The sequence below is a fragment of the Myotis nattereri genome, assembly GCF_964212035.1.
Source record: "Myotis nattereri genome assembly, chromosome: 9".
In the NCBI taxonomy this organism is placed as follows: Eukaryota; Metazoa; Chordata; class Mammalia; order Chiroptera; family Vespertilionidae; genus Myotis; species Myotis nattereri.
The window spans coordinates 3,261,095-3,278,465 of record NC_138084.1 but is presented as its reverse complement, the minus strand read 5'-3'; the positions used below and the strand labels follow the sequence as shown (position 1 = coordinate 3,278,465).

The following is a 17,371-nucleotide window of genomic DNA, read 5'->3' as shown; positions in this document are numbered from 1 at the left end:
CTCTGTTGCAACCTCTGCCGGGCTGTCTCTCTGCAGAGCGGGGATGACGAGGAGTACCGGCGCATCTATGCCACGAAGATCAAGCCCCGGCTGAAGTCGGAGGACGGAGTGGAAGGGGAGCCTGGGGAGACCCAGAGCCGCACCATCACGGTGACCAGAAGGGTCACGGCCTACACTGTGGACGTGACGGGCCGGGAGGGAGCCAAGGACATCGACATCAGCAGCCCCGAGTTCAAGATCAAGATTCCACGGCACGAGCTGACCGAAATCTCCACTGTGGATGTGGAGACCCAGTCTGGGAAGACCATGATCAGGCTGCCCTCGGGCTCGGGGGCGGCGTCTCCGGCCACAGGCTCTGCTGTGGACATTCGAGCAGGCTCCATTGCCACCTCGGGACCAGAGCGCCATGGTGCTGGCCACTCGAAGCTGCAGGTCACCGTGCCTGGGGTAAAGGTGGGAAGCCCAGACATCAGTGTCGGTGCAAAGGGCTTGGACTTGGGCGGCAAAGGGGGGATCCACGTTCCAGGAGTGGGCATTTCGTCTTCTCTTGGCGGTGGGGCAGTGGAGGTTCAGGGCCCATCTCTTGAGAGTGACAATAATGGGAAAATTAAAATTCCCACCATGAAGATGCCAAAATTTGGTGTCTCAACAGGGCCCCAGCACCAGGCCCCAGAGGCAGGGTTGAGTGTTTCTGCACCTGAATTCTCTGTGGGGCACAAGGGAGGCCAGGCAGGCATGACCATCGGTGGGAACATCCAGGCCCCTCAGGTGGAAGTCGGTGCTCCCTGTGGCACGGTTCAGGGGCTTAAGGGGAAACTGAAGGGCCCCCAAATTACCGGGTCATCATTTGAGGGAGACCTAGGCCTGAAAGGTGCCAAGCCACAGGGGAGCATAGGGGTGGACATCTCTGCTCCCCAAATCAAGGGCACCATCACCGGCCCCCATGTGGAAGGTCAAGGCCCTGATGTTGATATTCATGGGCCTGGAGGCAAACTAAATATGCCCAAGATGAAAACTCCCAAATTCTCTGTGTCAGGATCTAAGGGAGAGGGAACTGGAATTGACGTGACACTACCCACAGGTGACATGACTCTTCCTGGGGTCTCTGGGGGCGTCAGCCTGCCCGAGGTTGCTACCGGGGGGCTGGAAGGGAAGCTGAAGGGTACTAAAGTCAAGACTCCTGAAATGATTATTCAGAAACCTAAAATCTCCATGCAGGATGTGGATCTGAGCCTTGGGTCCTCCAAGCTGAGAGGAGATATTAAGGTTTCCGCTCCGGGAATGCAAGGTGATGTCAAAGGCCCTCAAGTGGCAGTTAAAGGCTCCAAAGTGGACATAGAGACACCCAGCCTAGAGGGGACTCTGGTAGGACCGAAGCTGAGTGGTCCTTCTGGAAAAATGGGAACCTGCAGTATCTCCATGGCAGATGTAGACTTAAATGTGGCTGCACCTAAAGTGAAAGGGGGTGTAGATGTCACCCTCCCCAAAGTAGAAGGGAAAGTCAAAGTCCCTGAGATGGATGTCAAAGGCCCCAAAGTGGATGTCAGCGCCCCAGATGTGGAACTTCATGGCCCGGAATGGAACCTGAAAATGCCCAAAATGAAAATGCCCAAGTTCAGCACTCCAGGAGTCAAAGGAGAAGGCTCAGACATAGATGTAAATCTACCCAAAGGAGATGTCCGTATTACGGGGCCCAGCGTCAACATGGAAGCTCCAGATGTCAACATAGGAGGCCTGGGGGGCAAACTTAAAGGTCCCGATATGAAGTTGCCTGAAGTGAGTGTCAAGACACCAAAGATCTCCATGCCTGACGTAGATCTGCATGTTAAAGGCCCCAAGGTGAAAGGAGAGTACGATGTAACGGTACCAAAACTTGAAGGGGAACTGAAAGGCCCCCAGATGGACGTTAATGCCCCAGATGTGGATGTTCACGGCCCAGAATGGCACCTGAAGATGCCCAAGATGAAAATGCCCAAGTTCAGTGTGCCAGGGTTCAAAGCAGAGGGCCCAGATGTGGATGTGAACCTGCCCAAGCCCGATGTGGACATTTCCGGGCCCAAGGTAGATGTGACTGCTCCAGATGTGAGAATTGAGGGACCAGAAGGAAAATTGAAAGGACCCAAATTTAAGATGCCCGAGATGAATATCAAGGCCCCGAAGATCTCCATGCCAGATGTGGACTTACATTTGAAAGGCCCTAGTGTAAAAGGAGAATACGATGTTTCGGCGCCAAAGGCTGAAGGTGAGATTAAAGTTCCTGATGTTGAACTTAAAAGTGCCAAGTTGGACATTGATGTTCCAGATGTGGACGTTCAAGGCCCAGACTGGAACTTGAAGATGCCCAAAATGAAAATGCCCAAGTTCAGCATGCCTGGCTTCAAAGCTGAGGGCCCAGAAGTGGATGTGAACCTGCCTAAAGCAGACATTGGCATCTCAGGACCCAAGGTGGATGTTGACGTTCCAGATGTGAATATTGAAGGACCTGAAGGGAAGCTGACGGGTCCCAAGTTTAAGGTGCCTGAGATGAACATTAAGGCCCCCAAGATCTCCATGCCTGAGGTGGACTTGCACATGAAAGGTCCCAAGGTAAAGGGAGAATATGATGTTACAGTGCCAAAGCTGGAAGGTGACCTGAAAGGGCCAAAAGTAGATGTCAGTGCCCCAGATGTTGAAGTTCATGGTCCTGATTGGAACCTCAAGATGCCCAAAATGAAAATGCCCAAATTTACCATGCCCAGCCTCAAAGGAGAGGGTCCAGAATTGGATGTGAACCTGCCCAAGGCTGATGTAGACCTTTCTGCACCCAAGATTGATGTTAGTGCTCCAGATCTGAGCCTTGAGGGACCTGAAGGGAAGTTGAGAGGCCCCAAGTTTAAGATGCCTGAGATGCACTTCAAAGCTCCTAAGATGACTCTGCCAGATGTTGACCTCAATCTTAAAGGACCCAAAATGAAAGGAAATCTAGAGATGTCTGCACCAAAACTAGAAGGTGAGATGACAGTTCCAGATGTGGACCTCAAAGGGCCCAGTGTAGACATTAAAGCACCAGATGTGGAAGTACAAGGTGGAGACTGGAGCCTGAAGATGCCCAAGATGAAAATGCCCAAGTTCAGCGTGCCTGGCTTCAAAGCAGAGGGCCCAGAAGTGGATGTGAACCTGCCCAAGGCTGACATCGACATCTCTGGACCCAAGGTTGACATAGAAGCTCCAGACGTGAGCCTTGAGGGACCAGAAGGGAAGCTGAAGGGTCCCAAGTTCAAGATGCCTGACATGCACTTCAAGGCCCCCAAGATCTCCATGCCTGATGTGGACTTCAACTTGAAAGGCCCCAAAGTCAAAGGGGATGTGGATGTGTCAGTGCCCAAGATAGAAGGTGAAATGAAAGTGCCAGATGTTGACATCAAAGGACCCAAAGTGGATGTTGATGTCCCAGATGTGGATGTGCATGGACCAGACTGGCACCTGAAGATGCCCAAGATGAAAATGCCCAAGTTCAACGTGCCTGGCTTCAAAGGAGAGGGCCCAGAAGTGGATGTGAACCTGCCCAAGGCTGACATTGACATCTCCGGACCCAAGGTTGACATTGAAGCTCCAGATGTGAGTCTTGAGGGACCAGAAGGGAAGCTGAAGGGTCCAAAGTTTAAGATGCCTGACATGCACTTCAAGGCTCCCAAGATCTCCATGCCTGATGTGAATTTGAATCTTAAGGGACCAAAACTAAAAGGAGATGCGGATGTGTCTTTGCCTGATGTAGAAGGTGAAATAAAAGTGCCAGATGTCAACCTTAAAGGGCCCAAAGCTGACATCAGTGCTCCAGATGTGGATATTCATGGCCCAGACTGGCACCTGAAGATGCCCAAGGTGAAAATGCCCAAGTTCAGCATGCCGGGCTTCAAAGGAGAGGGCCCTGAAGTTGATGTGAACCTGCCCAAGGCTGACTTTGATGTCTCAGGACCCAAGGTGGACATTGAAGGTCCAGATGTGAATATCGAAGGTCCAGATGCAAAACTAAAAGGTCCTAAATTTAAGATGCCAGAAATGAACATAAAGCCTCAGAAGATACCAATACCAGATGTTGGTTTGCATTTGAAAGGTCCTAAAATGAAAGTAGATTATGACGTGACTGTCCCAAAAGTAGAAGGAGAGATACAGACTCCTGATGTCAACATTAAAGGACCCAAAGTAGACATTAATGCACCAGACATGGGAGTTCATGGCCCAGACTGGCACCTGAAGATGCCCAAGGTGAAAATGCCCAAGTTCAGCATGCCAGGCTTCAAAGGAGAGGGCCCAGATGTGGATGTGAACCTGCCCAAAGCCGACATTAATGTCTCTGGACCCAAGATGGACATTAATGCTCCAGATGTGACTCTTGAAGGTCCAGAGGGGAAACTAAAGGGCCCCAAGTTCAAGATGCCAAGCATGAATATACAGACACACAAAATTTCTATGCCTGATGTTGGACTTAACCTGAAAGCTCCTAAACTGAAAACCGATGTCGATGTTTCCCTTCCTAAAGTGGAAGGAGACTTGAAAGTTCCTGAAATAGACGTGAAAGCCCCTAAGGTGGATGTGGATGTTGGAGATATTGATATTGAATGTCCTGAAGGAAAGATAAAAGGCCCTAAGTTTAAGATGCCAGACATGCACTTCAAGGCCCCCAAGATCTCCATGCCTGATGTGGACTTCAACTTGAAAGGCCCCAAGGTCAAAGGGGATGTGGATGTGTCAGTGCCCAAGATAGAAGGTGAAATGAAAGTGCCAGATGTTGACCTCAAAGGGCCCAAAGTGGACATTGATGTCCCAGATGTGGATGTGCATGGACCAGACTGGCATCTGAAGATGCCCAAAGTGAAGATGCCCAAGTTCAGCATGCCAGGCTTCAAAGGAGAGGGCCCAGAAGTGGATGTGAACCTGCCCAAGGCTGACATCGACATCTCCGGACCCAAGGTTGACATTGAAGCCCCAGACGTGAGCCTTGAGGTACCAGAAGGGAAGCTGAAGGGTCCCAAGTTCAAGATGCCTGACATGCACTTCAAGACTCCCAAGATTTCCATGCCTGATGTGGACTTACACTTGAAAGGCCCCAAAGTCAAAGGCGATGTCGATGTGTCTGTGCCAAAACTGGAGGGAGATTTGAAGGGCCCCAGGGTGGATGTGGAGGTGCCTGACGTTGATCTCGAATGTCCTGATGCAAAGTTGAAAGGGCCCAAGTTTAAGATGCCTGACATGCACTTCAAGGCCCCCAAGATCTCCATGCCTGATGTGGACTTCAACTTGAAAGGCCCCAAAGTCAAAGGGGATGTGGATGTGTCAGTGCCCAAGATAGAAGGTGAAATGAAAGTGCCAGATGTGGACATCAAAGGACCTAAAGTGGACGTTGATGTCCCAGATGTGGATGTGCATGGACCAGACTGGCACCTGAAGATGCCCAAGATGAAAATGCCCAAGTTCAGCATGCCGGGCTTCAAAGGAGAGGGCCCAGAAGTGGATGTGAACCTGCCCAAGGCTGACATTGACATCTCCGGACCCAAGGTTGATATTGCAGCTCCAGATGTGAGCCTTGAGGTACCAGAGGGAAAGCTGAAGGGTCCCAAGTTCAAGATGCCTGACATGCATTTCCATGCCCCCAAGATCTCCATGCCTGATGTGGACTTACACTTGAAAGGCCCCAAAGTCAAAGGCGATGTCGATGTTTCTGTGCCGAAATTGGAGGGAGATTTGAAGGGCCCCAGCGTGGATGTGAAGGTGCCTGACGTTGATCTCGAATGTCCTGATGCAAAGTTGAAAGGGCCCAAGTTCAAGATGCCTGACATGCACTTCCATGCCCCCAAGATCTCCATGCCTGATGTTGACTTCAACTTAAAGGGGCCTAAAATTAAAGGAGACTTTGATGTTTCAGCCCCAAAGATGGAAGGAGAGCTAAAGGGTCCAGAATTGGATGTTAAGGGCCCCAAATTGGATGTTGACATGCCAGATGTAGCTGTGGAAGGCCCAGATGGCAAATGGAAAAGTCCTAAATTCAAGATGCCAGACATGCATTTTAAAGCTCCTAAAATCTCCATGCCAGACATTAATCTACACTTAAAAAGCCCCAAGGTCAAGGGAGAGGTGGATGTCGATGTTCCCAAATTGGAAGGTGACATCAGTGGGCCAGATATCGACATTGAAGGACCTGAGGGCAAATTGAAAGGCCCCAAGTTCAAGATGCCTGACATGCATTTCAAAGCCCCAAATATATCTATGCCTGATGTGGACCTAAATCTGAAAGGACCGAAAATCAAGGGGGATGTCGATGTGTCTGTGCCTGAAGTAGAAGGTAAAATTAAAGTACCAGATGTGAACGTCAAGGGCCCCAAAGTAGACATAAGTGCTCCTGAAGTTCATGGCCCAGACTGGCACCTGAAGATGCCCAAGATGAAAATGCCCAAGTTCAGCATGCCAGGCTTCAAAGGAGAGGGCCCAGAAGTGGACGTGAACCTGCCCAAGGCTGACATTGATGTCTCCGGACCCAAAGTTGACATTGAAGCCCCAGATGTGAGCATTGAGGGTCCAGAGGGAAAAATCAAGGGGCCTAAATTTAAGATGCCAGAGATGAACATCAAAGCCCCAAAGATCTCCATGCCTGATGTAGATTTACATTTGAAAGGTCCTAAGGTGAAAGGAGACATAGACCTTTCCCTGCCGAAGGTGGAAGGTGACCTCAAGGGCCCCAAAGTGGACATTGATGCCCCAGATGTGGATGTTCAAGGCCCAGACTGGCACCTGAAGATGCCCAAGATGAAAATGCCCAAGTTCAGCATGCCAGGCTTCAAAGGAGAGGGCCCAGAAGTGGATGTGAACCTACCCAAGGCTGATATTGACATCTCCGGACCCAAGGTTGACATTGAAGCCCCAGACGTGAACATTGAGGGCCCAGAAGGAAAACTGAAGGGCCCTAAGTTCAAGATGCCTGACATGCACTTCCATGCCCCCAAGATCTCCATGCCTGATTTGCATCTGAAAGGTCCCAAAGTCAAGGGTGATATGGACGTTTCTCTGCCTAAAGTGGAAGGCCCTGAAGTTGACATCAAGGGCCCCAAAGTGGACATTGCTGCACCAGATGTGGATGTACAAGGGCCAGACTGGCACCTGAAGATGCCCAAAGTGAAAATGCCCAAGTTCAGCATGCCAGGCTTCAAGGGAGAGGGCCCTGAAGTGGATGTGACCCTGCCCAAAGCTGACATCGATGTCTCAGCACCCAAAGTGGACCTTGAATGTCCTGATGTGAATATTGAAGGGCCTGAAGGAAAGTGGAAAAGTCCAAAATTTAAGATGCCTGATATGCATTTTAAGACACCAAAGATCTCCATGCCAGATATTGATCTTAACCTAACAGGACCCAAAATAAAAGGCGATATGGATGTCACAGGTCCCAAGATCGAGGGAGATCTGAAAGGTCCTGAAGTTGATCTCAAAGGCCCCAAAGTGGACATTGATGTTCCAGATGTGGATGTTCATGGCCCAGACTGGCACCTGAAGATGCCCAAGATGAAAATGCCCAAGTTCAGCATGCCAGGCTTCAAAGCAGAAGGCCCAGAAGTAGATGTGAACCTCCCTAAGGCTGACATTGATGTAACTGGACCCAAGGTGGACATTGAGGGCCCTGATGTTAACATTGAAGGGCCAGAAGGAAAGTTGAAAGGTCCTAAGTTCAAGATGCCTGAGATGAACATCAAGGCCCCCAAGATCAACATGCCTGACTTTGACATGCATCTGAAAGGTCCCAAAGTAAAGGGTGATGTTGACGTTTCTCTGCCTAAAGTTGAAGGCCCTGAAGTTGACATCAAGGGCCCCAAAGTGGACATTGATGTCCCAGACGTGGATGTTCACGGCCCAGACTGGCACCTGAAGATGCCCAAGGTGAAAATGCCCAAGTTCAGCATGCCAGGCTTCAAAGGAGAGGGCCCTGAAGTGGATGTGAACCTGCCCAAGGCTGACATCAGTGTCTCAGGACCCAAGGTGGACATTGAAGGTCCTGATGTGAATATCGAAGGCCCAGATGCGAAACTGAAGGGCCCCAAGTTCAAGATGCCTGAGATGAACATCAAAGCTCCTAAGATCTCCATGCCTGACATTGATCTGAACCTGAAAGGCCCCAAAGTGAAAGGTGATGTGGACGTGTCTTTACCAAAAGTGGAAGGTGAGATTAAAGTTCCTGAAGTGGATATTAAAGGCCCTAAAGTGGACATTGACGTTCCTGATGTGGATGTTCATGGTCCTGATTGGCACCTGAAGATGCCCAAGGTGAAGATGCCCAAGTTCAGCATGCCGGGCTTCAAAGGAGAGGGCCCTGATGTGGATGTGAACCTGCCCAAAGCTGACTTTGATGTCTCAGGACCCAAGGTGGACATTGAAGGTCCAGATGTGAATATCGAAGGTCCAGATGCAAAACTGAAGGGCCCCAAGTTCAAGATGCCAGAGATGAACATCAAAGCTCCTAAGATCTCCATGCCAGATTTGGACCTTAATCTTAAAGGCCCTAAAATGAAAGGAGAGGTGGATGTTTCACTTCCAAATGTAGAAGGTGATTTGAAAGGGCCTACTCTTGATATCAAGGGCCCGAAGGTAGATCTAGATGCTCCGGCTGTTGACATTCATGGTCCAGAAGGCAAACTAAAAGGCCCCAAAGTGAAGATGCCTGACATGCATGTAAACATGCCCAAGATCTCCATGCCAGAAATTGACCTGAATTTGAAAGGTTCAAAGCTTAAGGGAGAGGTTGATGTTTCTGGGCCCAAATTAGAAGGTGACATTAAAGCTCCCAAGTTGGATGTAAAGGGCCCAGAAGTGGACATTTCTGGTCCTAAGCTCAATATTGAAGGCAAGTCAAAGAAATCTCGTTTTAAGCTTCCCAAATTTAATTTTTCGGGCTCCAAAGTCCAGACACCTGAGGTGGATGTCAAAGTTAAAAAGCCAGATGTTGATGTAACAGGCCCGAAAGTTGACATCAACGCTCCTGATGTCGAAGTCCAAGGAAAAGTGAAAGGCTCCAAGTTCAAAATGCCTTTCCTCAGTATTTCATCCCCTAAAGTTTCTATGCCTGATGTAGAGTTAAACCTGAAAAGTCCTAAAGTCAAAGGAGACTTGAATGTGGCAGGCCCTGATGTAGAAGGTGACTTTAAAGGACCCCAAGTGGATATTAAGGCACCAGAAGTCCATCTTGATGCACCTGATGTGGATGTTCACGGTCCAGAGTGGAATTTGAAAATGCCCAAGATGAAAATGCCCAAGTTTGGTGTGCCTGGCTTCAAAGCAGAAGGGCCAGATATGTCTGTGGATCTGCCGAAAGGAGATATCAACATAGAGGCTCCCAAAATGGACATTGAGGGCCCAGAAATCAATGTGGAAGGTCTAGAAGGAGGCTTAAAAGGTCCCAGACTCAAGATGCCTGACATGAATATTAAAGCTCCCAAGATCTCCATGCCTGACATTGATTTAAATCTGAAGGGTCCCAAGGTAAAAGGTGATGTGGATGTTTCTCTTCCCAAAGTGGAAGGAGAGCTGAAAGGTCCAGGGATTGACATCAAAGGGCCCAAAGTGGACATCGATGCCCCTGATGTAGACGTTCATGGCCCAGACTGGCACCTGAAGATGCCCAAGGTGAAAATGCCCAAGTTCAGCATGCCGGGCTTCAAAGCAGAGGGCCCAGATGTGGACATAAACCTTCCCAAGGCCGACATTGATGTTCCTGATGTGAGTCTTGAAGGTCCAGATGCGAAACTGAAGGGCCCCAAGTTCAAGATGCCTGAGATGAACATCAAAGCTCCCCAAATCTCCATGCCTGACATTGATCTGAACCTGAAGGGCCCCAAAATGAAGGGCGATGTGGACGTGTCTTTGCCAAAAGTGGAAGGTGACCTAAAGGGCCCTGAGGTGGACATCAAGGGCCCCAAAGTGGACATTGACACTCCTGACATTAACATTGAAGGCCCAGAGGGGAAATTGAAGGGGCCTAAATTCAAGATGCCAGAGATGCACCTAAAGGCTCCCAAGCTCTCCATGCCTGACATTGACTTAAACCTGAAAGGCCCCAAGGTGAAGGGTGATATGGACGTTTCTCTTCCCAAGATGGAAGCGGATCTGAAAGGCCCTGAGATTGACATCAAAGGTCCAAAAGTGGACATGAATGCCCCTGATGTGGACGTCCATGGCCCAGACTGGCACCTGAAGATGCCCAAGGTGAAAATGCCCAAATTCAGCATGCCGGGCTTCAAAGGAGAGGGCCCAGAAGTGGATGTGAACCTGCCCAAAGCTGACATCGATGTCTCAGCACCCAAAGTGGACCTGGAAGGCCCTGACATGAATATTGAGGGACCTGAGGGAAAGCTGAAAGGTCCTAAGTTCAAAATGCCGGAGATGAACATCAAGGCCCCCAAGATCTCCATGCCTGACTTCGATTTGCATCTGAAAGGTCCTAAGGTCAAAGGAGATGTGGATGTTTCCCTGCCTAAGGTGGAAGGTGATCTGAAAGGCCCTGAAGTTGACATCAAGGGCCCCAAAGTGGACATTAATGCACCAGATGTGGACGTTCATGGCCCAGACTGGCACCTGAAAATGCCCAAGATGAAAATGCCCAAGTTCAACATGCCTGGCTTCAAAGCAGAAGGCCCAGATGTGGATGTGAACCTCCCCAAGGCTGACATTGATGTCTCAGTACCCAAAGTAGATGTTGAAATGCCAGATGTCAATATTGAAGGTCCGGATGCAAAACTGAAGGGCCCCAAGTTCAAGATGCCAGAGATGAACATCAAAGCCCCCAAGATCTCCATGCCTGATTTTGATTTGCATCTGAAAGGTCCTAAGGTGAAAGGTGATGTAGATGTTTCTCTGCCTAAGGTGGAAGGTGACTTAAAGGCCCCTGACGTTGACATCAAAGGCCCCAAAGTGGACATCGATGTCCCAGACGTGGACGTTCACGGCCCAGACTGGCACCTGAAGATGCCCAAGGTGAAGATGCCCAAGTTCAGCATGCCAGGCTTCAAAGGAGAGGGCCCTGAAGTGGATGTGAACCTGCCCAAGGCTGACATTGATGTCTCAGGACCCAAGGTGGACATAGACACTCCTGACATTGACATTCATGGCCCAGAAGGGAAACTCAAGGGCCCCAAGTTCAAAATGCCTGACCTGCATCTCAAAGCACCCAAGATCTCCATGCCTGAAGTCGACCTGAACCTGAAGGGTCCTAAAGTAAAGGGCGATGTGGACGTTTCTCTGCCCAAAGTGGAAGGTGACCTCAAGGGCCCTGAACTTGACATCAAAGGCCCCAAAGTGGACATTGATGTCCCTGACGTGGACATGCACGGCCCCGACTGGCACCTGAAGATGCCCAAGGTGAAGATGCCCAAGTTCAGCATGCCGGGCTTCAAAGGAGAGGGCCCAGATGTGGATGTGAACCTGCCCAAGGCTGACTTTGATGGTCCAGATGTGAGTATCGAAGGTCCAGATGCAAAACTGAAGGGCCCCAAATTCAAGATGCCTGAGATGAACATCAAAGCTCCAAAGATCTCCATGCCTGACCTTGACTTGAACCTGAAAGGTCCCAAAGTAAAGGGCGATGTGGATGTTTCCCTGCCTAAGGTGGAAGGTGACCTCAAGGGCCCTGGAATTGACATCAAAGGCCCTAAAGTGGACGTCGATGTCCCAGATGTGGATGTTCACGGTCCCGACTGGCACCTGAAGATGCCCAAGGTGAAGATGCCCAAGTTCAGCATGCCGGGCTTCAAAGGAGAGGGCCCTGAAGTGGATGTGAACCTCCCTAAAGCTGACATTGATATCTCTGGCCCCAAAGTGGATATTGCTGCCCCAGATCTGAATATCGAAGGTCCAGATGCAAAATTGAAGGGCCCTAAGTTCAAGATGCCTGAGATGAACATTAAAGCTCCCAAGATCTCCATGCCTGACTTTGACTTAAGCCTGAAAGGGCCAAAGGTGAAGGGCGATGTGGACCTTTCACTGCCTAAGGTGGAAGGTGATCTGAAAGGGCCAGAGGTGGACATTGAAGGTCCTGAAGGGAAACTCAAAGGCCCCAAGTTTAAGATGCCTGATGTGCATTTCAAAACCCCACAAATCTCCATGAGTGACATTGATTTGAACTTGAAAGGACCTAAAGTAAAAGGAGATTTGGACCTTTCCGCTCCTAAACTGGAAGGAGATCTGAAAGGCCCCAAAGTGGATATTGAAGGCCCTAAGCTGGACATAGACACTCCTGACATTGACATTCATGGCCCAGAAGGGAAACTCAAGGGCCCCAAGTTCAAAATGCCTGACCTGCATCTCAGAGCACCCAAGATCTCCATGCCTGAAGTCGACCTGAACCTGAAGGGTCCTAAAGTAAAGGGCGATGTGGACGTTTCTCTGCCCAAAGTGGAAGGTGACCTCAAGGGCCCTGAACTTGACATCAAAGGCCCCAAAGTGGACATCGATGTCCCTGATGTGGACATGCATGGTCCCGACTGGCACTTGAAGATGCCCAAGGTGAAGATGCCCAAGTTCAGCATGCCGGGCTTCAAAGGAGAGGGCCCAGATGTGGATGTGAACCTGCCCAAGGCCGACTTTGATGTCTCAGGACCCAAGGTGGACATTGAAGGTCCAGATGTGAATATTGAAGGCCCAGATGCGAAACTGAAGGGCCCCAAGTTCAAGATGCCTGAGATGAACATCAAAGCTCCGAAGATCTCCATGCCAGATCTTGATCTGAACCTGAAGGGCCCCAAAATGAAGGGCGATGTGGATGTTTCTTTGCCTATGGTGGAAGGTGACCTCAAGGGCCCTGGAATTGACATCAAAGGGCCCAAAGTGGACATCGATGTCCCTGACGTGGACATGCATGGTCCCGACTGGCACTTGAAGATGCCCAAGGTGAAGATGCCCAAGTTCAGCATGCCGGGCTTCAAAGGAGAGGGCCCAGATGTGGATGTGAACCTGCCCAAGGCCGACTTTGATGTCTCAGCACCTAAGATGGACATTGATGTTCCAGATGTGAATATTGAAGGCCCAGATGCGAAACTGAAGGGTCCCAAGTTCAAGATGCCTGAGATAAATATCAAAGCTCCCAAAATCTCCATGCCTGATGTTGACCTAGATTTGAAGGGACCCAAAGTCAAAGGAGATTTTGATGTGTCTGTCCCTAAGATTGAAGGTACTTTCAAAGGCCCAGAAGTAGACTTGAAAGGTCCAGGTCTGGATTTTGAAGGCCCTAATGCCAAACTCAGTGGCCCACATTTGAAGATGCCATCACTGGATATATCTGCCCCTAAAGTAACTGTTCCTGATGTTGATTTGCATCTCAAGACACCCAAAATGGGAATTTCTGGGCCCAAATTAGAAGGCGGTGAACTGGACCTTAAGGGGCCTAAAGTTGACTTAGAAGCGCCAACCTTAGATGTACACATGGAGAGCCCAGATGTTAATCTTGAGGGGCCAGATGTTAAAGTTCCCAAACTTAAGAAACCCAAGTTTGGATTTGGGGCAAAAGGCCCCAAAGCTGACTTCAAGTCACCCTCGGTCGATGTGACTGTTCCCGAGGCAGAGCTGAACGTCGAGACTCCTGAAATTAGTGTCGGTGGCAAGGGCAAGAAAAGTAAGTTTAAAATGCCTAAGATTCACATGAGTGGTCCCAAAATTAAAACCAAGAAACAAGGATTTGATTTGAACGTTCCTGGCGGCGAAATTGATGCCAGTCTCAAGGCTCCTGATGTAGATGTGAATGTTGCCGGGCCGGATGCCACACTTAAAGTCGATGTGAAATCTCCTAAAACCAAGAAACCTATGTTTGGAAAGATGTACTTCCCTGATGTAGAATTTGACATTAAATCATCTAAATTTAAAGCGGAGGCCTCCCTCCCTAGCCCCAGAATGGAGGGCGAAATCCAGGCCTGTGACCTGGATATTTCCGCGCCAGGGATGAATGTGGACGCACCTGGCATCCACATTGAAGGCCCAGATGCTAAAGTCAGAGCACCGTCCTTCGGCATTTCTGCCCCTCAAGTCTCCGTCCCCGATGTGAACGTGAGCTTGAAAGGACCAAAGATAAAGGGTGATGTCCCCAGTGTGGGCCTGGAAGGACCAGACATAGATCTGCAAGGTCCAGAAGCGAAAATCAAGTTCCCCAAGTTTTCGATGCCCAAGATCGGCGTCCCCGGCGTGAAAATGGAGGGTGGGGGAGCGGAGATCCAGCTGCCCTCGCTTGAAGGAAGCTTGAGCGCACCGGGGGTTAAGCTGGAAGGGCCTGATGTGTCTCTGAAGGGGTCAAGAGTAGACTTGCCTTCCGTGAACCTCTCTATGCCAAAAGTCTCTGGACCTGATCTCGACCTGAACTTGAAAGGACCAAGTGTGAAGGGAGGAGACCTGGCTGTCTCTGGTGACATCAAGTGCCCTAAAGTATCAGTCGGTGCTCCGGATCTAAGCTGGGAGGCACCTGAAGGTGGCCTTAAACTCCCCCAAATGAAGCTGCCCCAGTTTGGCATCTCCACTCCAGGGTCTGACTTGGACATTAACATCAAGGGGCCCCAGGTGACTGGAGAACTGAAGGGGCCAGGCATGGATGTGAACCTCGGAGGCCTCAACGTGAAAGGGCCCCAAATCTCGGCACCGGACGTGGACTTGAACTTGGAAGGACCAAAAGTGAGAGGGAACCTCGGGGGCAGTGGGGAGCTGCAAGGGCCCTCCGTCGGAGGAGGGCTCCCGGGCGTGAGTGTTCACGGCCTGGAGGGGAACCTCCACATGCCTGGCATCAAGGCCCCTGCGTGCGGTCTGGAGCTGCAGGGGGGGAAGGTGAGACTCCCCACGGGGCAGGTTTCTGGCCCTGAAATCAAAGGTGACCTGAAAGGTTCAGGGATCGGTGTCCACGGGGCCGCTCCCGACATTAGCGTGAAAGGACCTTCGTTTGCTATGGCCTCTCCTGAGTCCGAGCTTGGTGTCAGCTTGAAGGGCCCGAAAATCAAAGGAGGTGTGGATGTTTCAGGGGGTGTCAGTGCCCCAGACATCAGCCTGGGTGAAGGGCACCTGGGCGCCAAAGGTTCTGGGGTCGAGTGGAAAGGCCCCCAGGTCTCTGCTCTCAACCTGGGTGCGCCCACGCTTGCCGGTGGACTTCATTTCTCAGGACCAAAGGTGGAAGGAGGCGGGAAAGGAGGCCAGATTGGACTCCACGGTCCTGGGCTGAGCGTGTCCGGGCCCCAAGGTCACTTGGAAAGCAGATCTGGAAAAGTAACATTCCCGAAGATGAAAATCCCCAAGTTCACCTTCTCTGGCCGCGAGCTGGTGGGCAGGGAAGTGGGGGTGGATGTCAACTTCCCCAAAGGCGAGGCCAGCGCCCAGGCGGGTGCCGGAGAGGGCGAGTGGGAAGAGCCCGACGCCAGACTGAAGAAGTCCAAAATCAAAATGCCCAAGTTCAACTTCTCCAAACCGAAAGGGAAAGGCGGCGTCACCGGCTCGCCAGAGGCCTCCATCTCGGGGTCCAAAGGGGACCTGAAGAGCTCGAAGGCCAGCCTGGGCTCTTTGGAAGGAGAAGCAGAGGCCGAAGCATCTTCGCCCAAAGCCAAGTTCTCCTTGTTTAAAAGCAGGAAGCCGCGGCACCGCTCCAACTCCTTCAGCGACGAAAGAGAGTTCTCGGCGCCGTCCACGCCCACCGGGACTCTGGAGTTCGAAGGCGGCGAAGTGTCGCTGGAGGGCGGAAAGGTCAAAGGGAAACACGGGAAGCTGAAATTTGGTACCTTTGGTGGATTAGGGTCAAAGAGCAAAGGTCATTATGAGGTGACTGGAAGTGATGACGAGGCCGGCAAGTTACAGGGGAGCGGCGTGTCCTTGGCCTCTAAGAAGTCCCGACTGTCCTCTTCCTCCAGCAACGACAGCGGGACGAAGGTCGGCATCCAGCTGCCCGAGGTGGAGCTGGCGGTGTCCACAAAGAAGGAGTAGTCTGTGTACATACATGTATAAACGCGACAGCCTTGGGTGTGTTTGTATATAACCTCAGAGAGCAGCGCGCCCGCAGCTCAGCAGCAAGGCCAAGAGCTGGCCTCGCAGGGCAGGTGCTGGCCGGCCCGCCGCCCGGGCCCCGGGCTCCCGACGCCTCAGAGTCCCAGGTCTGTCCAGCCGCGTGCAGAGTCAACAGTATTTGCCTTCAGATTTCTCTTTATTTTTATTTTTTTGCATTGAACGCGGAGAACTCCTGTTTACTACGCAAGCTTTTGTTTATTACCCTTATTTTTACTGAACATGGGTAGCGCTGGGGTCATCGGAAACCCACTTACTTTCTCATTGCAATGACTTTGCGGGTGTTTGTTAGTGAGGGTGGGGTGGGGGAGAAGGCAGTAAAGGGAACCAGACCCCGTTTCTCCTAAGATTGGGTCCGCTCAAACCGCAAGCCCCCCACGATGGCCCAGAGGAGCGGGCGGGCGGGGCCTGGGGGTGTTTCTTGAGAAACGCTGAGCATTGCTGCCCCCCCCCCCCCCCCCCCCGCGTGGGTGTCCCGCCTGCGTGGTGCTCGGGGTGAGAGGGAGTTAGAATCTGTGTGCAGTTGGGCCGGCCCTCGGCTCACGCGGGGCTTCCCCTCTGGGCACGGTGAGGGGAGCGTTTTCTTCATGGCCACCCTGTTCCCGATCCTAGTTCTGGTTTCTTTTAACAAATGTTACCGTGATTAAGAACTCCCCCCCCCCCCCCCCCGCACTTTAATGGCAACTTAATTAAGAATGTAAGAGAATCAATGCTGTCAGAGGCAAATAAAGCTGTTTATTAACCTGATGTCCGCGCCTTTGCATTGCGTTGGGGGAGGAAGCCCCAGGAGGCTGCGCACCAGCCCCGACAGTGCCCACGGGATCTGGATCCGGGTCCGGGTCCGGGCCCGCCCGGTGGCAGCATCGCTGGGTCAGTAACGGGTGGTGGGCGGAACTCTTGGGTCTTGATGCTCCTGGCGAGGCTGGTGCACCATCGCTGAGAAGTCAGGGGAGGCTTGGTTCGCTGGCAGCCCAGCCGGGACCTACTCCTCACCTTGCAGGAAGTGCCCCTCATGTTGGTCATGGCTGGGCAGTGGGAAGTGCCCTCTGACCTCAAAGCAAGTAGACAAAGCCCCCCCACCCCCTTCCCCGGAGCTGCAGCCTCCGCCATCACCCTCAGGCCAGATCCCAGCCGCCACCCCACCCCGCCCTCCGGGTTCCTGCCCACAGCAGTGGGGCCTGCCCAGTGCGAACCCCACCTACCCTTGCTTGGATTTCAGATCAATGTCTGCCGGCTCCGCCCATTCATCCCCTCAGCCAGCACAGCCCGTGTCCCTGGCCGGGGGGTGGAGCTCCGGGGTGGCTGTCGGTTTTGGAAAGAGCTGGGTTACAAGGGCTGG

The 17,371-nt window shown here is 51.6% G+C and overlaps 1 protein-coding gene across 3 annotated transcripts in view; it reads left to right on the top strand.

The window, feature by feature from the left end:
* Nucleotides 1–16,779, top strand: part of AHNAK (AHNAK nucleoprotein) — a 29,322-nt gene extending 12,543 nt beyond the window's left edge. Inside the window, exons 5-6 of one of the 3 annotated variants that reach the window (XM_081099729.1) lie at nt 37–447; nt 1,219–16,779. In XM_081099729.1, the coding sequence (XP_080955855.1) occupies nt 37–447; nt 1,219–15,954 (15,147 nt within the window). In that variant the 3' untranslated portion in view covers nt 15,955–16,779. Of the gene's footprint in view, nt 1–36 lie in introns of all 3 variants that reach the window. The other 2 variants (XM_081099728.1, XM_081099727.1) reach the window with 2 other exon arrangements.
* The last annotated feature ends 592 nt before the right edge of the window (nt 16,780–17,371 follow it).